The 26230-nt window shown below is 36.1% G+C and overlaps 1 protein-coding gene across 1 annotated transcript in view; it reads left to right on the forward strand.

Annotated features, from left to right (window-relative positions):
- The window catches only part of LOC122566098, a 107772-nt gene that overhangs the window by 36606 nt on the left and 44936 nt on the right, over positions 1-26230 (forward strand). The window contains exons 5-6 of the mRNA XM_043722846.1: positions 20855-21023; positions 24129-24283. Coding sequence (XP_043578781.1) covers positions 20855-21023; positions 24129-24283 — 324 coding nt within the window. The remainder of the gene's footprint in view (positions 1-20854; positions 21024-24128; positions 24284-26230) is intronic.

Raw genomic sequence — 26230 nt, forward strand, 5'->3', positions numbered from 1 at the left:
GGAGGACCATCGCGCGATTTTCCGGAAATCGGTTCCCTTTCCTTTGGCCCATCGCGGACCTCGGGGTGGCCTTTTCAGCTAGGCGCACTTTGATCTGCCTCTGGGCCTTCGGCTGCCCAATTAGACGTTTAGGGCCGCCCACACTTAATGAGGGAAATCGGTAACTTCTGGGGGAATACGCCCCAGCTGACACTTTTTGAATATATAGAGTGTGACCTAGTAACTAGGGATGATTATCGAGAATTTAGACAACGACGTGAGGTTTGCCGAGAGTTTAGAGGCGACAGCAAGTGAAAGAGTGTGTAGTCGATGTTCATCGCGAGTATCGTGAATTGTGCAAAGTTTCTGTGAGGTGCGAGGTTAGTAGAGTTCTGACATAACCAGTTTCCTGAGCACACGTTTCTTCCAGTGTAAAAGTAGTCAAAATTTTCTTTTTTTCTAGAAAGGCGGTTAGCATTTTCCTATTTTAATTCTTGCCCATCTAAATTATATATACCATGGATACGGAAATCAGTGATTCGTCCGATGAATCAATAATTGGGAGCAGGAGAATCGTACAAAGGGCATATATACTCTCAAGCTCTTCAGACGAGGCAAGTGATAACAGTGAATTGTCAGCTAACGAACTAATCGACGATACCACGGAAGAAGAATTCGAGTTAGATTCAGAGGAAGTGGATCTTGATGAAGAATGGCAGGAAATAGGAAAAAGAGACCAAGCCATGACCGAATATTCGCAAGAAGAAGAGTTGTTAATTGTGGCATGGACTGCGACGATCCTGTTTCTTTATATAAGTTATTCTTTATAGACAATATATTAGAAACGATCGTTGAGGAAACGAATAAATATGCTGTACAATGCTTGGAAAACTCTGCATCTAGCAGCAGAGAACACCAACTGGACTGGAAACCTGTTACAAAGGACGAAATGAACACTTTTATTGGTATCCTGCTTTACATGGGTATAGTGCGGCTACCTGAAATTAGATTATACTGGTCTCAACAGGGATTATATTCGTGCTCATGTCTACAAGACGTGATGAAACGCGATCGATTTATATCGATACTTAAACATTTACATTTTTCCGACAATTCCACGGCTACGACCGAGGACCGTTTGTGCAAACTTAGAAATATTGTTAACGCAATTGTCCATAAGTTTAAAAATACCGTTAAACCTGGTAAAAATATTGTATTTGACGAAACCGTGATTCCGTGGAGAGGACGCCTCAGATTTCGCCAATATATTCCAGGCAATGGGCATAAGTTTGGGATAAAACTTTATAAACCGTATATTCAGGAAAGTTACACCTATAACATTTGTATTTATGCCGGAGACGATGTAACCAGAGTAGTGAAAACACATGCGCATTTTTCTTATAGTACTGAAAATGGGCTTGATCTATCCGATAGGATGTCATCCTATTATAGTTGTTTGCACAAAGCCGTAAAATGGTATAGAAAAATTGTAATAGAATTAATATGCGAGACTTGCCTTGTAAACGCGTGGTATATACATAGAAAATGGGGTACTAAAAGTATTAACATTGTAAAATTTCGCGAACAAATTATTTATCGCTTTTTAAATATAGCGAATCCCCACAGAGAAAAAATGGCAAGTAAGAATAAAGTACTGTCGAAAACGCTTTCACATTCTCTGCAGTCGTACCAAGGGCCCTCGAACAAAACGAGACGGCGGTGCAAACAGTGTTATAAACGCATTTGTAAAATAAAAGATAGAGTGTATGCCTTGAAGAAAGCCCAAAAAGTAAGAACATATTGTAATCGTTGTAAGTGCCAGCCGGCAATCTGTCTGACATGTTTCAAAAAATTATGTTAAATAATTATGTTAAATTTATAATATGGAATTGTTACGTGTTTACCATTGAATGTCAGTTTATAATGATGAAATAAAATAATATAAACCTATTTTGTGAAATACAAGTGTGACCCACCGCTGATTTCGGTGTGTTGTGAATCTTTCTTTATACTTTTTTGCATATCTGGCGATTTCCTCTTTGACTGTTGGAATTTTTAAATCTTTTCGTAAGTCTTCATTTCTGACGTACCATAGAGCGTTAACTATTGTCCTTAAGATTTTTGCTTGCTCCGTTTCTATTTTATTTATGTGACTCATTGCTGCCATCCCCCATAGTGGGACTCCGTATGTCCAGATTGGTTTGCTTATTGTTTTGTATATATTTAGTTTATTCATTATGCTTAATTTAGATTTTCTATTGGTTAACCAGTACATCTGCTTCATTTTTTCACGTATTCTGTTTGTTATTGATTTTATGTGATGCTTCCATGTAAGGTGTGTATCTAAATGTATTCCTAGATATTTGACGTGCTTTGTTTGTGTTATGTGGGCGCCATTCAGTTGGATATCTGGTGTTTTTCCTTTTCTAAGCATGAAAGTTATGTGGTTGCACTTACTGGTGTTCGCTTTCATTTGTTTGTTTTTCAGCCACTTCTCTATTTTTATAATGTGTTCTTGCAGTAGTACAGTAGCAATTGAACATAAAATTTGTGAAAAAATAGAGTCAATGATTGATCATAGATATACTATATAAAGACGTTATCGAATGGATTAGTTTGACTGGAGTAAGAAAACAATACAGCTGGATGAATTGATTCAGTGGACAGAACGGAAACAGGAGGGAAATGACGCAGACTGTATGAATGAAACACGACGTCCAATAACGCCAATGAATATTCAATTCCCATGAATCCCGGATTAAATTTATTTAAAATTGCATTTAATATTCATGAATATCCACGTTTCCGTTCGATCGTTGACAGTTCGTCATTGACTATCGATTCGAACATAACTTACTTTGATATTTCTGGAATATACTAACACAATTATTGATGGCTAAGGTATTAGGTCGTCCGAAAAGTCTCTTTCGTTTCATAAGATGATGATAGATGAACAACACCTTCTGTTTTATATTATTTTATTGAATTAGGGTATCATCCATTTCGTTCTATTTCTATTATTACGTTCGTGCATAATTCAATAAACTAATATAAAACAAAAACATTGTCCGTTTATTATTTCCTTATAAAACGAATGAAACATTTCGGACAACCTAATATAAAACCTATACCACGAATATGAAGGGGGAAAATTATATAATAAATATAACATCATACACAAAAAATATGTAATGCAGGGTGTTATGTCGCGCAAAACATCTGCGTTCCATCCCGCACTACTTGACCGCCGATGACCCACGCGCCGTCCTTCAGTCTCTCAATAAACCTAATGATCTCCGCAAAACGTTAACGTTTTAAAGTCATTGTTCCGATATATGTTATCAATTTACATGTTTGCCTTAACGGAATTCCTAATCCCATAAATATTTCCGGTCTATAACGGTTTTTTAAAGACCCTTGGGTTTATTATACGTTCTTACAAATTACGGAGAAAGCAGGTAGTCACCTAACGGGAAAAGTGGAAAAGTGTCTAACAGAAAAGCCGATTTTTCCTATGAATAAAGTCGACCAGGAGTCACGCCGATCGGAGGCTTCCTCCTCCAATCGTCATCTGTTCACGTTGACTATAACCAATGGTCATCGCAGATCGTTGCCCTCACTCTGCTAACGAAAAATGTGAGCAACGAATCCGTTTTCTTAGTTCAAAAGACACACCCATACCGAGTTTTCCTCCGTAATCACACCAGAACGAAACTTGTTCTCAACACGAGAGAGCGGTCACTCTCTCCGCTCTCCTTCTCAAGCTCTAGAACAGTCAAATTCACCTCCTCGAATCGTATTCGTCAATCACGCTGTATCTCTTTAGTCTATTAAGTGTTGGAAATGTACAAATTTATAACCCTGTAAATCGCAGCGTTATTCCACAACAACTACCTCTATTATCCTAAGGGGATCAATCTATTCGTGGTGTGGATTATTCTAATCGTAATGGGAATTTACGACTCCCGTTGACGCGTATTCTCGCGACCGCGTCTCCCCGCGATTGGTCGAAAATACACAGGGCGAGAAACAAATGTGGAGGACTATTAAACGTGTTGGTGCATATTACTCCTCGTCAAAGAGATAGCCCATGTGAGCTATCTTTAATTTCTCAATGACACGTGCAAAGTGTGTAACGTTTAATATCAAAACATTATGAGCTGAGGATATGCGGTTCATTGAAAATAATTAAAAATATTATGAGGTTTAGTGTGTAACAAAAAGAAATTGTTTTATTTTAAGAACGATATGATAACACATGTACGATAAGAAGAAAATAATCAACATAAATTGTAACTAACAATAATTACTTATCAAACGTATATACTTATTTAATAACGGGTACATCCCCCTTTATTTTCTATTACTTCTATTGTACGATTTGGTATCGATTTATATAGTTTCTGGGTATAATTTTGACTTAACGTATCCCATTCGCGTAAAATTGCATTTTTTAATTTTTGTACGTGTTGATACTGCTTTTCATTCGCGTATATGTCGTGAACAAGTTCTGCCCAGCAATTTTCAATAATATTAAGGTCCGGGGAGCGTGCAGGCCACGGCAAAATAGAGATATTATTTTCATTAAAGTCTGATTGGACTTGATTGGTCTTGATGTGTATACAGGTGCATTATCTTGTTGAAAGATTTAATCAGGTTCAGAAATGCGTTCTGCATGATTATTTATTTGTTCTTTGATTAAATTCATGTATCGGACGCTATTCATTCTCCCATCGATGAACTTGATATTTGTCTTGCCGAAATAACCGATGCCGGCCCAAACCATCACGCTGCCTCCTCCCATTTGTCGTCGAATTGCCGACATTGTCTCTGTTTGTGTCATGAAAATAATATTGGAACCCATCAGGACCATCCAAGTTGAATATTTTTCGTCTGAAAATAGTACTCTTCTCCATTTCCTTTTCCAATGCACTCTTTCTTTTGAAAGCGTAAACGTTCTACTTTGTGCTTCGTTGTTAACGAAGGTTTCTTTTACGATTTTAGCCTCTTGATATCTTTGCAGGATAGTAGAACTCAACGAACACTTGAAACACTGACACTAACACTAGATTTTTCCATTATTTGCTTCGTTAATTGCTCGCTTATCACGATCGGATAACGATGACGGCCGACCAGTACTTTTCTTTTTGCCATAATCTTCAACATTTTTTAAGAAATTGTGTATTACTCTACGACTTCTTCTTATTACTTTCGATATTTTTCCTACTGATAACCGTTGCTGTTTTAGTTCAAGAATTTGCTTTTTTCACACTCGTTTAATCTTTTTTCCACGCCCCATACTTACAAATTTATATAATATCGTACTGTAATCTTTACTCGTTGATAGATCATGAACTACTGAGCAATTTCTAAACATATTAACAGAGTGTGTTATCATTTCGACCTTAGTATGGAAGAGTTTTTCTTTGTTGTATACAAACATCTACGACATTGTGACTTATTTCCAGTAAGCCGCATATCCTCAGCTCATAATGTTTCGATATTATACGTTACAGACGAAAAACTTTACACGCGTCATTGAGAAATTAAAGATAGCTCACATGAGCTATCCTTTAACGAAAAGTGTAGTAATGAGACGAGTTGATACTTGGTTTAGTCAATGTATTTAAAACTGTTAGCCGTACAGTGTTAATTGTCGTTCGCTAAGTGTAGCTCGATATAAGTATACAAGATAATGTTTACGTTCGTTCGATATTAACACTAGAACTATCATACCAGTCAAATTGACTGGTTTTACAATTTTATTTTAAGATTCTTACTTCATGTTATATTTTTTCCGCAGTGATGACTTTCGCAACGATAACTAAAAGAACAATATAATGAATTTTATTTTGTTTTTTATGTATTCAAACTGAAAATAATTTTATATCAAGGCTACTTATACCAATGCCAGTCAAAATGTAAAAGGGTCCTGCAATCTGTTTATCGAACCCCAATTGACCAGTTTCCTCGTTTTGTACAATTTCCCACACGTTTTTTACATTTTTACTGCGTATCATTCGATATGATGATATCAGTTATCAGGAAAATTCCGGATCGATCGCTAGATCGCTAGATACTGACACCAGAAATACCACACCAGTCAAAATTAACTGGTTCTACAATTTTAAAAATGTATCAACCCTCGTTTAGGGATCATGCTCCACATGAATTAATAATACCAAAAATGTACTACATAACATGAAATTCCTTCTTTAAGAAAGCAATAAATCAATAAATATAAAAATATTCTATTTTACGTATTTTTTAAGACCAGTCATTTTCACTGGTTTTGGTAGAAATAGCTTCGTGTTAACTATCGGTAGTTCTAGTGTTAATTCTGACTGATTGTCTTGACCATCGTGTTCATCTTTTTATACTGGCCGGAGGAGCACCGGAAAGTTTAAATTCGACTTCGATTGACGGTTAATCGTAGCGGCTATATTGCTTTATTTTTATATTGTTTATTATGACCTTTTGTATATCATAAGGGTGTTAATACTCCGAGGCAAAACAACAACATGAGTTGTCCTTTCGAATCGTCTTATGACTCATGTGCCGCCACACAAAATATAAAACATCATCACAAAATACCGTCACAAATGCACAGGTACTAAATATAGCAACAGATATAGCAAAAGAGTCAACAAATATCGGAACCCCCTAATAACTAAATTACTTAACACGTCGGACCAGATCCGCAGACTAAAAAAATACTACCCGTTAGACCTAAGCATAAGATTTAATTAGATATTTATATCAAGTAATAATTACTTATTTATAATACTTATCTATAATAAGTATTAACTTATTATAAATAATTAACCATGTCACTGCATCACGCCAGAGAAAATTACTGAAAATTCTCAATGCGAGAATTGATCGTAAATTAATAATAAATAAAAAAAAAAATGCACAGGCACAGAGAAAGAATAGCAACACACCCGAACCGGCTGGCTGCGGAAACGATCAACACAACAAGCATAGAAAGAAGACTGAAAAGGAAACACCCAGCAGATCTCACAAACACGAAGATGGGAACCACCCACATGATAATCAAACAGCTAAAAAATTCTACCAAATGTCCAAATTGGACAAATTGTGAATGTAAATTATTAAATAAAAAAAAGAACAAATGCACAACAATAAATTTGCTAATTTCTATGAAAGATCGTGAATTGGTCGTTTTTATCACTTTGCTTTCAATATAAATTTAATTATCACCGACAAATATGGCCTCCAGTGTCTACAAGAAAACTGAGAAATATCGCCACCATCTTCGAGGACGATCGTAAACCCCAGTCTACGTGCTACTGGCCAGGACGAGAGGATTCTTCGATGGGGAAAGAACAGTGTTTCTCCTCGGCCCGCGTATTGTCGGAACCTTGGCTGATGAGCCTTCCTCTAATTAAAAGAGCCTCGAATTGCGCCATTCCGCTGACGAGGCGGCTTTTAAACGCGCCGCTATCTGGAAGTGGCCGGCTCGTAGATAATGTACGAACCGCGTAGAGCTCGTGAAACTCCTTTTGTCTCGTAACAAACGGACGAACAATGATTTTAGCCGGCGGGAGGTGACATTCAGTTCAAGCTACTAGATATTTCAACTTACTTTCCCATTCTAAACGGTTGAATCTGACTGTGGAGAAATTTACGCGCGACCTTTTCCTCTTTTAAATTTATTAAAGCAATGAAATGATCGCCAAGGAACGAAATGATTCGTAAAAGTTACATAAATAGCATATTATTAAAAAGCATAAAGAATAGAATTTACTGCTGTTTTACTTTATAAAAAATCGCTAAATAACTCGGTAATATAATGAATATTTCTGTGACAGAGGAAATAAGTATAAATAAATCTAGTAACAAGTTCCATTTTTAAAAAAATCGCTGGTTCAATCCACTTTCCCATTCTAAACGGTTATAGCTGGCCGTGGACAAATTTATGTGCGACCCTTCCGGCTTTTTTTTTATTAAGGAGTGAAAAGATCACCAAGAAGTGAAATGATTCGTAAAATTACGTAAGCGAGATGAAAATCAAAAGATATTGAAGAAATCCTTGGGGTTCCTCGAAAATATTGCGAATAAAATTAACATTAAATTGCATTAACGTAAAATTGGTTAATGAATGCCTCTAATTCTCTCTTTGCCTCGCCTGTTTTCCCTTTGCATTTCTATAGACCAAGCAAACAAAAGATAAATATTTCGTGAATATTACAAAGAATCTGTGGTTACGCGAGAAAAATAGCGTTCGCAGCGTCGGCTATGTTTAATATAACTTCCAGCTGCAATGGATGGATATGCAAATCTTGTCGGGCCGGAAAAGTCTTCGCGGTGAGAAAATAAATTGCTGGAAAATGAACGAAGAAACTTGTCGACGATCTGATCTCGTCAATCGTTTGATTATTAAAATTCTAAGCTCGATAACGATCCTCCGGAGATATTCTAGAATTCTCGATGGAGAAATAGGACGAGACAGAGCTCAATCTGAACGAGAGAGTCGTGCGTAGAGGAATCGCCGAGTTATACAACGAGTCTAACGGAGTTTAATATTTCACCATCTAGAGCAGATCAATTGCTGAAACTGAAAGAGAAGCGAAGGATCGGAAGCGGCGTGGAACCAGCGCCATACTGAATCGCGGAATCCAATTTAAATAATACTTGCCTTTCTTCGTCCCCTTCTACCTCTTCGCGACTTCTGACGTTGTCTACCCTTGGGAAAGCATCCGCCTGGATCCTTGGTGCATTCTGTCTATTTCCCAGTTCCGTCGTGTTCGCGGCCATTCATTCTAAAGAAGCTTAAAAAATGATCCGAACGAGAGAAGGAAATTTTTCGATCGCGGCCTCCCTACGGCTTGTCTTCGCAATCCTGTCGACTCCGTTTCGCCGGATTAAATTTTCAGTGAATTCCACTCGCGTCCGTACGAGCAGATCCCCGTGAGCTTCCGCTCCGTGAATTCTCCTCCCGATATCTGCCAATATCTCGCCAAACCAACGCGGAGATCGTCTTTGCTTCGGATAAATACATCGGACGTTTGCAAGAGACTTTACTTTATTATTCGTGATAGCGGAAAGGGGATGAAGATATTTGTAGGTTTAAAGCAAGTGCAGATTGAATAGGAGGGTTGACAGGGGGTTGGAAGCTCTTTCTTTATATGGGACAGGAGATTGGTGGGAATATTAAGATTTGTAGTTTGATTTCTCAGATTATTCTAACTAGACTACGCACGTTTATGCAATTTCATATTTTTATGAATGCAATTAAAGGAATGGAATCCGAGGAAACATTTGTTCCACCTATCAAACGCTCTTCAAATATTATAAATATAAGAACTTCAAATATTCTAACATGCAATGGCTGCAAAAGGTATTCGCATCCTATTTTCCAATGATGTGATTATTTAACAAGTTCTACATTTTATTTTTATAGTATCACATTTTTTTAATCATGTGATAGTATTACTACATAATAGGAAATTTAAAATACATGGACCTAATTATTTGAATGCCAGGATAAATACAAATTCAAACAAAAATAATGGTGTGCAAGTAATTTTTGAGAAATGAAAAAGTATTTATTATCACGACAGAGTATTTATTATAATTTTCTAAGATGACACAAATCTCTATTTATTATTATTATTATTTATTTTTAGTCCGTGCCTTTTCGGCTTTGGACGAACTTTCGGTTTACATTTCTTACATTTATTGTGTTGCACTCCTTGGCATATTCTTACCTCTAGCAGCTAAAACTAATGACTACAAACTATTGCAATTTATGACTACACGTTATTGCCACTTTGGTCTTTTGCCTCGTTGCTGTGCTACCTTCTTGTCATTCCTCCCCGTCTTGTATTGCCCTTGCCCTTCTTTTCTCTATTATTGCTTTTAATTCCATTAGTCCTTCTCCAGTCCCATTCAGTGTTTTTTCCATGTCTTTTGGTCCTCCCGTTATTTCACATTCTTCTATTACATATCTCAGGTCCTCTTCCTCCCTTCCACATAATCTGCACCCTTTTTGCTTTCTCCTCTTGAATCGCTATTTAAATATCTTTTGTTTATCTACGATTACAAAAGTGTGAAATTGCATAAACAACGATACCATATCCATTTTCCCATTTCTTCATCGGACAAGTATTCTAAAAACGTTTCCACTGACATATTTTCACATGTGCAGCTCGCAGATTATAGAAACCGCGTCGACTGAGAAACGGTCGTTACATACGATGGATACGATAGAATTCCGAGCACGATCCAACATCGATGGTTCGTATGTGCGATTATTTATCCGCTACGATCAATCCGCGAACGAGATTCCTGTGACATGATGAATCGTCGCGGCCATCTGTTTAACCGATCCATTCCGCGTGCCTTATGATAACGGGTGAACGTCGCCGATTTTTTAATGTCGTGAGTTTCCCCCGATCCATTGCGGTGTACAGGATTTTTCAATTCAAACGACGCGACAACCGTGTGTTGGATTCGTCGTGTGTTCCGATTGTGACCTCAATTCAGTCGAGACTTTCGCAGACTTGTCTGCGACTTCTGGATACAGCGGAAACGTCGCGACACGATGGCGTTTTCGTCTTCGTCGCGAACGCTAAGAGAGTGATCCTGTCGCGCTCGATATTCTTCGCTAACGTGCAGCTGCATATAAATTGAAAACTTAAGGCGGAAATGCGGATATTGTGGAAGATTGATCGGCCTATTTTAGGTCGAACCTCCCAGCGAAATATCGTGTAGCATGTTTTTAATTCGTTGAAAGATACCCTTCTGGGTTGATTGATTTAATCCTGAAATGAGAAAGGTTAATGGAGAACTCCGCTGTTAATACTAGAGGTTCGAAAGGACGACAGGGACTTGACACAGGATCATAGACGTTGTATTAATGATGGATCTGAGCTGTCAGAGGTGTCTGAAAAATGTCTAATTCATTTTACTTGTGATTATTCTAGGAGCTAAGGCGGTCACGACGTTTGACAAGTTTGGTCGTCGATTTACAAGCAATTCTCATTGAGAATTTTAAGTAACTTCATTTGGCGCGATACAGTAACTTGGATTATAATAATTTATATTATGTTTGATTCTAGTTGAATTTAATGCTTCAATCTAAAGGGTATTTTCTTTTTAGTCTGCGGATCTGATCCGTCGTGTCATGTAGTTGGGTGACAATGGGTTGTGGTGGTTGTTGACTCTTGTGTTATATCTGCTTTTGAATTTGTATATTTCTTCTTTGACTGTGGGTATCTTGAGGTCGTGGTGGATTGAATCGTCACCCTTATCTATGTGACGGGTATAATTCCGTGGGGGCCCCGTCACCAAAGTATGGGTGACACTCTTCTTGTTCGAGTTAATTAAATATAGGATATCATATATAAGATATACAACATAAAAATATTAAAAACACATTATACCACACTTTTTATTAATTTATATTCTGGATAATATATTACATTATTTTATATCGCATGTGTAGGAATTTTATTTAATTAGTTTGTAGGTAACAGTATGATAAACACAATATCGTTTGCACTCACACAAAATCGAATATAATACCCCGTTTCGCGTATTCGTTTCTCACTACTTCTACGACGCAACAACACAACGATCTACACACGACCACGATAAATTCAACTCTGACAGCATTTACCATGCTCATTTTTCCCTCAACAGACCCTGGTAACGCTCACAACACTCCTTGACAACATTAACATATCTTGACAACGCTAATAAACAATTACACCTCACGCCACGTCCTTCCCTGATGTCACACTTGTTGAGATATGTATAATTNTTCTGTGCTCGATTAGGTTAAACGCGCAGTAAGAATATTTGTATGCGAGTGTCAGTGTATGGGAGTATGTGTCTGCGCGGCGTCTCAAAAACAGATGGATGTAAACTGTCCAGTCGTTAGAAGCATCTGGAAGAGTCGTCGGTTAACAGTCGGGTATAGAAGAAAGTGCTGAGACGCGTGCAGATATGTATCGATAAATATAATAGAGATCGTCCATTAAATAAACGTATAACTATTTAAACATTAATTAAAAGTGTAAATTTTGTGTTCCCATAACATTATTTCGGCTTCAAAGTTTCAAAATTCTCAACAACACTATCCCACACATGGTATTTGTTAAAACATTCCAAACACATTTGGGGTGATTTTGGGTACTTCGAACAATAATTGTAGACTTCGTCATCACTACCATCCTCACTTTCAAATATATTTTCACGCTGTTTACTGAACATTTTGAGGATGAAAAAATCACTGATGTACGTCTCACGAGTATACTTCTCGACTAAATGAAAGATCTGAGATATCTGCCATGAGATCTATCGGAATACTCTAGCTGGAAAGCTTATCGCTTTCTCCATTTCAGAACTAAATAATCTTTTATTTATGAATCGAAGGCGATAAACAATGAATTCCCGCTTGTCGCTCTATTTACGTTCTGCGTACCGGCTGTCGGATTTGGGCCCCGCAGGAAACTTGGTCGAATCACGCCGGGTGACGAACGTGTTAATTTCTTTAATTATTTTTAAATATATTGGACGGTTTCAACAACGAGCAATCTCGTCCAATAAATCTCACAGTCAAAACACATTCTCTTCAGTCCTCTACAGATTGTTTTCTTTTTGTCGTCCTCTCAATATCCCCACTATCCACGCGTTTGTTAGGCGTCCGCGACCTTTGCATGCACGCCTTCTTCCGGAATATTCAACGGAAGGTTGGGATATCGATGGCTCATTAGGCACTTCGCTTCGGCGATATATATTTTTGCCGAGTGCCGCTACAAACCTAATCTATGGAACGTTGATAGAACAAAATGGATCATACGTAATTCGATAAAATAATATAAAACGGAAAATGTTGTGCGTCCATTATTTCCTTATAAAACGAAAGGAACTTTTCGGACGACCTAATACTTACGCGCTTGTTTCGAAACCTCGCATGGAGTCATGATTTTTAATTGTTTCGCAAGGAATCAGTTTCTATTATTACTATAATTCTGTGTCATTATTACATATTCACAAAGGAAATAACCTAACAAACACGAAGATGGTATTCCACTGGGGGTAGCCACCCACATGATAATCAAACAGCTAAAAAATTTTACCAAATTTCCAAATTGGACAAATTGTGAATGTAAAGAATTAAATAATTCTCGACTTCCAAACTAAAAACTGACTCCTCTCGCATCTCTTTTGTCTTTCCGTAGACCCACCACGCATGTGTTCCGCGACCGTTCGTGGCCAAGGCCACGTAAGCTCTTTTTACAAAACTATACTATTGAAGAACGCCTCGGTTCTCGCGACATTGTATATGGTTTAAGAACGCCTGAGCACTGGCGACATTGTATTGCTAACTCCTAGGCCTTATGTCCGCGATACTACAGAAAGATTCATTTTCGTGGCTTCATTTCTTATAACACCACTTTTCACAATAAGAAAGTCTCGTATGACTTTAGGAACAACGACCTTTCTCATTTCTATCAAATCATGAATATTCTGCCTTTTAAAATTCACAAGAATACATTATAAAAATAATGTTTTATTATTGTTCCCTGTAATCTATTCTTGCTAACATTATGTGTTTAATAAATAACTTTTTAGTAAGCTGCAAAATAACTTTCGCTTTTTTTGAACAACTCGCTTAAATTGTTCCAATTTAGTTTTTTGCTCCGACAGACAAAATTACGCAGCAATCTGGTATTTTTTATTACGAACCACCTGATCGTTTTCGAGAAGGAGAACTCAAAGAATTCCCGGGAGGACCGAGGATTTATCTTTCGTCGAACGTTCGGCAAAAGGATTGCAGTTGGCCATTGAGTTATTACGAGGAACGTGGCAAGAGATTCAGATAGCCTGGCTGATTTCTTGTCGTCTTTCCATTTGCAACCGAATTTCGAATCTGGCTGTGTCCGTTTTGTTGATACATCACGAGACGTCGCATCTTTTTCTCGTTCAAGGGACTAGAACATTGGTCATTCGCCGAGAAGAATTGTTGAATTATACGAAATCCGTGCCGGAAAGAGCAGGAGCGTCGCAAGAAGCGAAAAGTTTCCCTTCTCTTCGTTCATCTGGCCACCCTTAAATTCTATCTTATATATCGTTACGCTTCCTCGTAACTATTGTGGTCGATAAAGTCGAAACTGTCGTTCCGTGTGCTGGAAACTGTTCCGATTTGGCCAACGATGTCTCGCTGAAATTGTTCCCTGATGGCGAATGTTACGAGGCTGTTTCAAGTGTGTTGAATCATGATCCTTCGTGACACAGGAGACTGCTGCCGTGGGAACAGCTTGAGATTATTTTGAGTGGATCTAATCACGAGAAATATATTGGCTTTATACGCGATTTCACCGATAACATAGATTTGTATAAATATTGACTTAATGTAAATGCTATCGACTTGTTACATCCCGTGACTTTCTACATAAACCAGACTCTACCCCTCGAGCAAAGTGGCCACCAGATGTCTAAATACCCTTATTTCGGACCCTCAATAATTAAAAAAAAACCCATAATAAATTTTAGCATTTTTTATAGTTAAGGTCCTTAAGGCCACGTAAGTATCTTTCAGATTGAAATATTCCTTAGGGTTATTGCCCATTCCGGGAAAACACGGGAAAGCGGATCTTCCCATGTACAATGCCATTGTCACGTCGGAGACACAAGAAATCACTAAACCGATAGATCGCCGGTGATCTCCTCGCGTCGCAGTTCGAACGTTTCACGAATAAGGTGAAGAAATTGAACTTCGTATAAGATGATGGAAATTTTATTATATAAATCCAACAGAGTGGCGGTTCAAAGTGTTACAACAGAATAAGGTATTGAGCGCTAATTTAGGAGGGTCTTTATGGTGAGGTTTTAGTCCCTTTGGGGGGGTTATCATCGGATGTATATCAGAGGCGGCTATTCAACTACTGTTTTGTTATTATTTCGATAGCTGTGGCATGCAGGATGTTTCGTCTACTTGATTACCATTTCTGAGCGGGTGGCCCTCTCGAGCGTGTGACACCATCCACGAGCGACCTTTGATTGGAAGCGCCCAGCACCCTTCCTCACCCACCAGCCTTTTTCTTATCCAATTAACAGCAATGGACGTTGCCCTCACTTTCCCAACCAAAATTGTCATCAACTAATCCACTTACCCCGTGCTTTAGTTTCCTTGGATCACTCAACAGCTTAACTTGCTATTTACACTTCGCAGAGAACACGTCTGCACGCACCACGCGTAGATACTTAAGTCTTCAAAGTTCTTTTTTTTTTATTTGGTAGACTTTTTACAATCAATTCTCATTGAGAATTATAAGCAAATTATTTTGACGCGGTACTGTAACTTGGATTATGAGAATTTATAGTATGTTTGATTCTAGTTGAATCTAATGTTTAAATCTAAAGGCTATTGTCTTTTTAGTCTGCGGATCTGATTCGTCGTGTCAAGTAATTGGGTACCTTAAAAAAGTAGAACATAGGTGAAGAATTGTTTTACCTACTAAATATTATAACAAGTACTATACTGTAGTATCATGGACGAAAGACGTAAGAAATATTGGGCGAACTATAAACAATGTCGCGAGAAAGTCGAAGTACCGACAGGCCCAACAATGTATCGTCGGTCCTTCAATCGAATAATTTCACGGAAAGGGTCTGCGTGACCCTGGCCACGAGCGGTTGCGGAACACGTGCGTGGTGGGACTAAGACAAAAGACATGGGGCTGAGACAAAAGACAAGGGGTTGCTAAGGGACATAAACGAATTAACAGTCATTGTGAGTTGAGAAGTTAGAATGCGAATTGCGTCGTCGTTGTCACAGGCTTCTCGGAATACAGCGCTAGGATAATCACATTTTTGCGTACCATAGTCATCAAGCAGTAGCAGCATACCTATGCGACCGGCATCCAGCGATAACCCCACCACAGGAACTAAACGCTTGATTTAAAATCCTCCCAGGTCAGCACTCGACACTCTATTCTGGTCTCTTCTGCTCTGTTACGACATTCTGTATCTTTACTCTGTCAGTTTATATAATAAATTTTGTAATAATTATCATAATCGAAGTACCAATCTCTCATCTTACGTGCGGAACCGACATGACATCGACACAGCGTTGTCCGCGTGAGAGGGTGACGAGAGTTGCAAATTAACCATCGAGTTGTCTAAATTATTGTACGTTAAACAACCATCGTTTCCTGTTTAACTAACACCCGTTTAATCCATTTATTGTAAATAAATTAATTGTAGAAAAGATTCTACAATACTTTGAATATTTTATGTAATTTTTAATATTGTGTGCATCTTATGCATTTTCAAATTTCCTATAAATGCATAGAAATTTGCAATCTATTAATTATGCAATCTTTTCCTCAATTTGTTAATTGACACTCTTGGAAAAGATAGGAAGATACGTTTATTTTACCGATTGATCTTCGACGTCGATAATTTTTGTACATAAATAATTTAAAGTTAATCTTAGTCTATCTACGAAGAGCTGACATGAAGAACGAGATAAATCCATTTTTGTCAATTTTTTGATTTCTGACTTGGATTATAAAATGTAAAAAAGCTTCTCGTGCAAAACCTATTAACATATAACGTAGGATAAAAAGATTAGTTCGAACGAGATATACGTATTTCGTCAAAATACATGCTCACCCGCGTGTGAGTGGATAGATCCTCGAAAGCAGCAAGGAATTTGCATGGCGATCGACCTGGGAATCGGAGTCGGGACGGCTGCTCTGAATCTTAATCGCGGCCTGGAAAATGAGACGTGTTCTAGACGCAAGCACTAAGATTCAGACGATATTGCAAATGGAGTAGAAAACAAATACTTTGTTTAATATATTTAATTTTAATTCAACTTTCCATTTACTTCGAATGTCAGATTATGCATCCTGGAGTTTACAATCTTATCAAAAAATGCATGTAATTTAAAACCTACGCTAAACGTAGTTAAATTTCATCATTTCTCTATGTTTTCTTGTTAAAATATATTTTTTTTAACATTTTTCATTCTTAAATATGAGAAAACTACATAACAGTTTTCTTAAATATGAGAAATATTTTAACAAGGAAACATAGAGAAACGTCGAATCGTCTTGATGAAATTTATTTATGATGTAGTTCTGATAAATATATTTGACACGTATCTGTTTTTATTGGCACTAGTTCACGTTAAAGGGGTGAAAGCTACCCCCAAAACCGAGACTGCAAAATCTATTTCGCTGAATATCTCGAAAACTAGTGTAGATAGAAAGATAGTGTAAATTGATGAAATTAATATTGTTCATTGATTATATCATTATGTTAATGAATTATATTAATGAATTATATGATGTAAATTCTTTTGTGAAAGAATCCATTCGTTTAAATAATATATATAAAAATAACATATTTTTGATAGCTTCTCCAGGTAAATGTTAACAAATTTTCTTACATGTTTGTTTATAGATACTACATGCCTACATGCACAAAATACGAATAAAATAGGATCTTGATTTTTGCGTTATAAAGAATTTATTATATTTCAAACTTTCTCGCTCGATGTGCGTAAAAGAGTACTTGAACTGTTTCTTATTTGTAAATACGTGACAGCTTTGAGAAGAGCTGATTTTACTGTCAGGCATTGATTCTTATTTTTAAACAAACGCTAAAGAAACAATTGATGTTAACTATTTAATACAATTTCCACATTAGTGGTATATCTCGAAGAAATCAGCATCGGCAATTACGCACAATTATACAATTCAACCTATCAGTAGATCACAAATTATTTTCTCCTCTATTTGTAATATAATATATAATATTAAAAGAAGGGAGTGGACAATTAGGGTAGCGTATACAGTAAACAATATTCAAAGCCAATGTCATTGGTACATCTTTTTTCTTCTCTTTTTTATTATTTAATTTGTACTTTACAATTTGCCTAGCTGGACATTTGGTAAATTTTTCTAGCTTAATTGCTAAATAACATGTGGAAATTTGACCATTTTATTTCTTTAATGAGGTCAGTGGGGTGTTTTCTTTTTAGTCTTTTTTCTATGACAGTTTTGCTCGCTTCAACAGTCAGCTGGTTTGGATGTGTTGCCGTTCTTTCGTTGTATTTTTCTGCGTACCTGCCGATTTCTTCTTTGATCGTTGATATTTTTATGTCTTTGCGTATATCCTCGTTTCTGACATATCATGGGGCGTTGACTATTGTTCTCAGATTAGAACATCTTTGTTAGAAAAATTGAGTAAAGAATTTTCAAGGACATAGTTTAGAAATATGTTTCTTCTTAAAACGTCAGGGTTGTCTTCATTTCAGTGTAGACTCTATGGAAAAGTAGTTCCATAAATGGGGCTTCAAAATTAATGAAAAAAACCTTCACGCTGCGAAAACAAACTTGCCCTCAGGTGACCATTAACAATATAAGAATTCCTAACAAGGACGCAGTCAGATACCTCGACACGCCTCTGGACAGGAGATTAACATGGAAACAACTCATCACAGACAAATCGAAGTAACTCAGGGATAAACTTAACAAATTTTATTGGCTCACTGGCCGATGCTCCAACCTAAGCACGCAGAACAAAATTACGCTCTATAAGACCGTAATAAAACCTGTCTGGACCTACGGAATCTAACTATGGGGAACAGCAAGTGATTCCAACATTGAAATACTTCAACACTTCCAATCGAAAACACTAAGATCCCTAATAAATGCACCCTGGTATGTCACCAACGAAGCAATACATCGCGACCTCAAGATACCCACAGTCAAAGAATAAATAACAAAATATAGCAATAGATATAGCAAAAGAGTCAACAAACATCGAAACCCCTAATTACTAAATTACTTAATACGTCGGACCAGATCCGCAGGCTAAAAAAACACTACCCGTTAGACCTAAGCACAAGATTTAACTAGACATTTATATTAAGTAATATTTACTTATTTATAATACTTATTTATAAATTATACTTATCTATAATAAGTATTAACTTATTATAAATAATTAGTCATGTCACTGCGCCACGCCAGAGAAAATTACTTAAAATTCTCAATGCGAGAATTGATTGTAAAATACTAGTAAATAATAAAAAAAAAAATTTCAGTGTAATCTTCTTATTCGATTCATGAAGCGCATGCAACGAAGAATTCATGAAGAGTAGAATTCTGGAAAGAAAAACACTCAAATTTAAAAAAATACCAAAAGAGTATAACAGATTTAGACAATCATTAAATATCTATGGATTCCGTATTTGGAAAAATTCCGCAAGAAAGCTTTCATTTTAAATCCCCATATCAATTTATAGCGTCGGAATAATATTTTTCATCAGTGATACATAAGCAACATAACATTGCTAAATATCGATAAACATTGATAAAAAATGTGACTACGTAGATAATAAGTCAGAGGAATGTGAAAAACCCGTGAAATTTTTGTTTTACATATTGGCAATACGAGATAACAAACTGTTTCGATTGTGATAATATATAATAGTTGTCCTATCGATAAAATGTTCGTTGTATAAAATATATTTATGCTTCAATCACTTTCTCGAGGAAAGCCTTTATTGGAAAAATTATATTGAATGATTGACATTAATTGCTTTGTAACACTTTTCTGTAGCGATTTTTAAAATATTGAAAGTAGCACATTTGCTATTCTTAATATATTATTTAAACAAATAGATTTTTTCCGAAATAATTTACATCATTTAATTCATCGTTCAAAATCACTAATTTCATCCATTAACACAATCATTCTGTGTGTAGTAATTTTCCGAGATGTTTGGCGATGGTTTTCACTTCTTTAACATGGACGATTGTCGATATAAAAAGGTACGTGTCGAATATTTTTATGGGAACTATGAATTCCATGAAGATCGGCGATTGACACTTCGGTAGGTTCCCCCCTTGTAAGGCTTCTAAACCGAAGCGTATATTGAGAATATCATAATATCATAATTTTCCTATTTATTATAATTAAGTTTATATTACATTTTACATTTACTTATATATATTACCAATTACGTTCAATCGAAAATATTTCATAACAACTTACCGACTCACTTGCCAAACATAATCTAAATGGAAGAACGCAGCAGTAGCACAGTACTAAGCGTGATAACTGTTTCGAGGCATTTGCTCTGCCGGTCACGAACACGTCCCGTCGTCGATTCTCGTCGGAGAGCGATACATCAAAGTTGCAATCCTTGTCCTTTTCTCGCCTCTAATTCGTATGGACAGTCACGTTTCGATACGAGCTATCTGTATCGCATTTGTCACCCAGGGGTGTTGGTTTCTCGAAGAGAAGGTAGTGTCGACCCCTGATAATTCCTCAACTTCCGGTTACGGATGTCTCGCAAAATCAGACCTGCTGCCTCTGACAGGATATCGAAAGAATTCTCTTTTACAAAAAGGAGAGTCATCGATCGAGTGTCGTTGGTTTTAATAACTGATTTCTTTAGCCATCGTCAGACATCTCGTTAATGGGACCAGCTCTCTGTGCTGAATTTCGCGGGTTGCTTTAATTATACGATGTAAATTAGTCGGTCCAGGTCACGAACGAGTCCCCATTTTACGACTGTTAATTATGAATACATTTCGCTGGTGGATGTAACTCAACGCTAACCCGCGTAATCGTACTCTTAGCCCGAGCCTCTTTGAAAGTTTAATCCCGCGGTTGGAAATGGAAAAAACGTGGTTTTATCACTGTTGGCAATAATTGACGTAGCCTCGAGCACTTGGTGCCGTAAGCTGTTTTCCTTTAATATCTCCAGAGAAAATGAAATTTTCTTTCCTGTGCAAGATTGTGTATGTTGCGGTAACTGTTATTCAGGGATATAGGGAATGAGGAATATTCTAGTGGGTGTATTTCTCGGTTGCAGCACCGGAATTGACAATAACCGACGATTCCGGCCGAGTGGTGTCCAAGGAGAGGCACCTGAAGGCGGGAAGCGTTCTCAAACTCAGATGCGAGGCCAGAGATGTTATCGAGTCCCTGAAGGAGTCTGTCATTTGGACCAGGGGAGATGAAACACTTACCGAAGACGTTAGGTAAATGCTACTATCTTCAGTTTGTAATTATGCAATAAGAAAGAAGAGAAAGTTACATGTTATGTATCTCAATTAAACATCTACTTAATTTATATTTATTTTCAATTTTTATATACCTGCAAATATTTATTCAGAATTTTTCTGTTTATCATTTAACACGTACTGCTATATAATATCATATATATTATTACATCATAATATTATATATATATTATTATATTACATACTATCATATCATATTATATATATAAATAATCGTCTATATAGTTGTAGTATGGTGGACAGATTGCGTAAGAAATATCGGGTGAACTATAAATAATGTTACGAGAAAGTCTAAATGCCGAAAGAGTCGGGAAACTTCGATGGGGCAAGCGGTCCATCAATGTGTCGTTAGTCCTTCAGTCAAATAGTTACGCGAAAGAAGACGCACGTGATTGTAACATCAATCCATATCAGAGACCAGGCCACACACCGCGGGCAAGATGGCAGCCAGATGTCTGCACATTCTTGGCGCGTGTCCTCGATAGTCTTAAGGACCCACCATGGATCTTGGCATCTACATAGTTAAGGTCCTTCAGACCATACAAGTATCTTTTATTTCAGATTTCCTTTGCATTTATTGTTTGCTACGGGTTGACACGGGGAAGTTAGTTTTCCTCTCGTTCTGTATCTTCCATTAGCAGCTTTCTCTGGAGGGCGACTAAAACCCTTCCTGGTCCACCAACCTTCTCATTATCCAATCGGAAACAGTGTCTACTGCCCTCACTTTCCTGACCAAAATTGTCATCAACAAATCCGATGGTCCCGTGTTCTTAGACGCACCCATCCCTAGCTTTCCTCAGACACAGTATCGTCAGTAAAACATCATTTATTCCGTATCCTTAGAATAGTCAAGATATCTTTGCCGGTTTCTACCCTTAGACCAGTCGCGTACTTAACGTATCAGTGTAAGTAGGTTGTTGGAGTGAATTGTGATTTATGTGTGTTAATTCAGTGTGATTGCTGAATTCATAATAAAGTTTAATAAAAGCAAAATTGATAGTTGTGTTACGACTCAGCTATTTTACTTTATCATCCAACCCTCAAGTTTACGTGACATGATCGTGAACGCCCCACATAGCACAAACAAAGCATGTCAAATATCTAGGAAAACATTTAGACACACACCTTACATGAAAGCATCACATAAAATCAATAACAAACAGAATACGTGAAAAAATGAAGCAGATATACTGGTTAACCAATCGAAAATCTAAATTAAGCATAATGAATAAACTAAATATATACAAAACAATAATCAAACCAATCTGGACATACGGAGCCCCACTATGGGGGATGGCAGCAATGAGTCACATAAATAAAATAGAAACGAAGCAAGCAAAAATCTTAAGGACAATAGTTAACGCTCCACTTTACGTCAGAAATGAAGATATACGAAAAGATTTAAAAATTCCAACAGTCAAAAAGGAAATCGCAAGATATGCAAAAAAGTATAAAGAAAGACTTGCAACACACCCAAATCAGCTGGTAGCTGAAACGAATAAAACCATAGTAGAAAGAAGACTGAAGAAGAAGCATCCTGAAGACCTCACAATAGAAATACAATAAACAATCTGGAAGATGGAGTCCCGCTGGGGGTAACCATCCACATGCTATATTTTACCAAATATTTCAGCTACAATATTTTACCAAATGTCCTACTGGACATTGTAAAATTTAAATAAATAATAATAAAAAAAAATGATCGTGAACGCGGATCGTTACGCAATACGTATGTGGTGGGGGTATGAGAAGAGACAAAAGAGAGCTTAAGGGAGAAAGACGAATAAATCGGGAGTCGTTAAAACTGAGAGTTGAGTTGTGAGGAATCGTTAATTGAGAATGGAGTTGTGAGGAGGTAGTTGCGAGTGAAGAGTTGAGTTCAGAGAGTTGAGCCGAGAGAAAGTTGTCGAGTTGCTATGAGTTGTGAACTATTAGTTGTGAGTTGTGAATTATTAATTTAGTTGTCTCAGTTATATCACATTATTGTATTTAGTATATAGTTACATAACCATCGTTTTCTGTTTAATTCGCTATAAATAAATCCATTTATCAATAAATTTATCATATAGGACAGAAATTATTGGAAATCCTAATTTCTAATATTTCTGAATAAATAATCCCATAATAAATAATGTGTGCCTATGTAATCGATTCATACAAGTATTTTAATATTCAAAAATTTATAGAAGATTATTTAAAAATGAAATAAGACTTGTACGCCATTGAAAAGTTGAAGTGATAATTTATATGAATGGAAAAGAACGCAATGTCCACGTGAAATACAGCGAATAAAATTATAAATGCTAGAATAATTTATTTTAGCTTTTGAAAAAATCGAAGAGACACAAATAAATATACAAATAAATAAAGTCAACCAGTGCGATACATATTTTTAGCGTTTATTCTATACTGTAAACCTACAAAAGCAATAAACGCGGAAAACCCACAGCATTCAAGTGATATAAATTGCAAAATTAGTAGAAATACGTTTTTTATTTTCATCATATATCGTCACTGTTTTTGATATTTATATCCATTGTTTGCCATTTCAACTGCTCGATTTTATCAGGAGATTATGATGAAAGTTTACTTTATATTTGTTTTTCTTTTATTTGGTCGTCAATTTACAAGCAATTCTCATTGAGAGTTTTAAATAACTTCATTTTATACTTGTAAATATGAAAATTAAATATATTCCATGTTATAATATTTAAATGAGAAGTTCAAAATTTGCCAGCTTATGAAACTTAAAACGCGAAAAACTTCATCTTCTATAAAAATCATTTACCACATCGCTAAATTTAAACAATCTTTACTTGAATCTTTCCTTACTATTTATGGTTAATTAAATTATCTATAAGACTGTTTGAAAGTACAGATATGAAAACACTTCAACAGCCATTTAAGACCCATCTTTTTATAAAACAAGTCGTCTTTCATCGCTTTTATCAATCACTATTGTTCCATTTGGACTCTTCCTTTAACTATAATAAGAATATATGTATAGCGTTTAGAGCACTACCTAAACCGGAAGTGAATTACGTTCGAATATCTGGTTTTCAGTGAAAACAGGACGACGGAAATCTTAGCTGGGAAGGAGGTCCTCGTGATAGTTAGCACGCTGATCGTGGAGAGGGCCAGTCCAAGGCATGCCGGAAATTACAGCTGCGTTGTACCCGGGAAGGCCAAGACAACCGTTGCAGTACACGTGCTTAACGGTGAGTCCTTTAGCTTTTACTCTTTTTGCAAAATAATCTATAAACTGAAGAACGCGTGCTTAACGGCGAGCCCTTTAGCTTGTACTCTTTTTGCAAAATAATCTATAAACTGAAGAACACGTGCTTAACGGCGAGTCCTTTAGCTTGTACTCTTTTTGCAAAATAATCTATAAACCGAGGAACTTGAAAATACTATATTTATTGTTCTTCTCCGAGCTTCTCGTGATCCTCGAAAATATTGAGAAGGATTAAGTGACGTTTTTTATACCTTAGGGAAAATAGGTGAATGGTACTTTTGAATTGGTATTTCTTCTTTTTCATTGAAGTATTATATTGAATGTAATATTTTCTGGAACAGGAATTATATTTTAAGCGATAGTTTTCAATCATTGAGAATGAATTTTAAACTTAAAAATATTAAAACACAAAATTATTTAACGGCATTCTTAAGCATCAGACAAAATAGTGTCCTTCAATCTTCAATTTTATTTCGTTAAAATATAATGATAACGTAATAATTCCTCTAAGAGGAATTATATCTTATGCAACGTTTTTCAGCAATCTAAAATATTTTGACACACGAAGTGACATAAAAGTATTTTTAACTAGTAAACGAAATAATGTTATTCAGTCTTCAATTTTGTTTCACTGATGTATGGCATTGAATATAATATCTTGAAGAACAGGAACTTAGTATTCTCTACAAAATCGAAAGCGACTTATGAAACTTTAAGTTGCAAGATTATTTGATAATATTTTGAATTATTGGGCAAAGTAATTATTTTTATTAAGTATCTTTTGTTTTAAAATATTATTATATTAATACACCATATATGTGTTATTAAATTTAGTACATTCACTAGCCAATGTGTCGTCAAATTCTCTTTATCAACATATTGGTCGTAAATGTCAAAAAACACTTCATAACCAAGAAAGAAGTTCTTTTCTCACAAAATTAGATGAAATAAACGAGCCATCGTCCACAATTTCAACCACGTAGCGACATATCCCGAAAAGAACTAGGTACTCAGATAAAAGACCTTTCTTTATCCGATAATGCGCTTACCAGATGTACCGAAAACTCGTGAAACCAACGTAAAAATCCGGGATAGGAGGAGTGCGAGAACGTTCTGGCAACATTATCCTTTTGAGAAGTCGAGTCGTTCAGGCGAGTTGTCGTGGATCGCGGTCGATTGAACCTACTTCAGGATGTCTAATCGCGCGTGTGCCTCCGATCTTGAGAGAAGATAAAAGGTCGATCGTTCTGTATTCACACTTGAAACGTGAAATTCGACCAAAATTTGTCTAGATAATATCACTAGAAGCTCGTAAATTGACGAAGAAATTGTCTAATCTCAGGAACAATCTTTTAATTTCTTGACAATTTATAATTCTTTCCTGCTACCTTTCTTATTTTTGTTTTATTTAGAAATTATGATAAAGTGGTGAATATTGGTATCGTAATAATGTTGTTTTTTATTATTACTATTATTTAATTTGTACTTTACAATTTGTCCAGCTGGACATCTGGCAAATTTTTCTAACTATAATGTTAAGTTGCAGACAAACTTTTCACTTCAAATTGTAAGATAGAACATTGAAAATTATCTAACTATGTCTAACTTTAAATTTTTATAGTTTCTCGCTTTTCAATCATACAATACTTGTATAAATCTTACAATACATGTCATAACTTTTTTTTTATTTATTATTAATTTACGATCAATTCTCGCATTGAGAATTTTCAGTAAATGTCATAACTTGACTGCAGATTTTTATACATGTACAGGAAATTTGAAGGTGCGGAAATGCACACAATGCATTATATGCGAAGATATATAAAATATTTAAAATTAATATTTAACAAAGGAAATAAATTTTTACTCAGGTATTATTTCTTCAATTATGTTCATAGAAACATAAAAATACATAAAAATCCGCAATCTG

Source organism: Bombus pyrosoma, linkage group LG1 (assembly GCF_014825855.1).
Source record: "Bombus pyrosoma isolate SC7728 linkage group LG1, ASM1482585v1, whole genome shotgun sequence".
Lineage (NCBI taxonomy): Eukaryota > Metazoa > Arthropoda > Insecta > Hymenoptera > Apidae > Bombus > Bombus pyrosoma.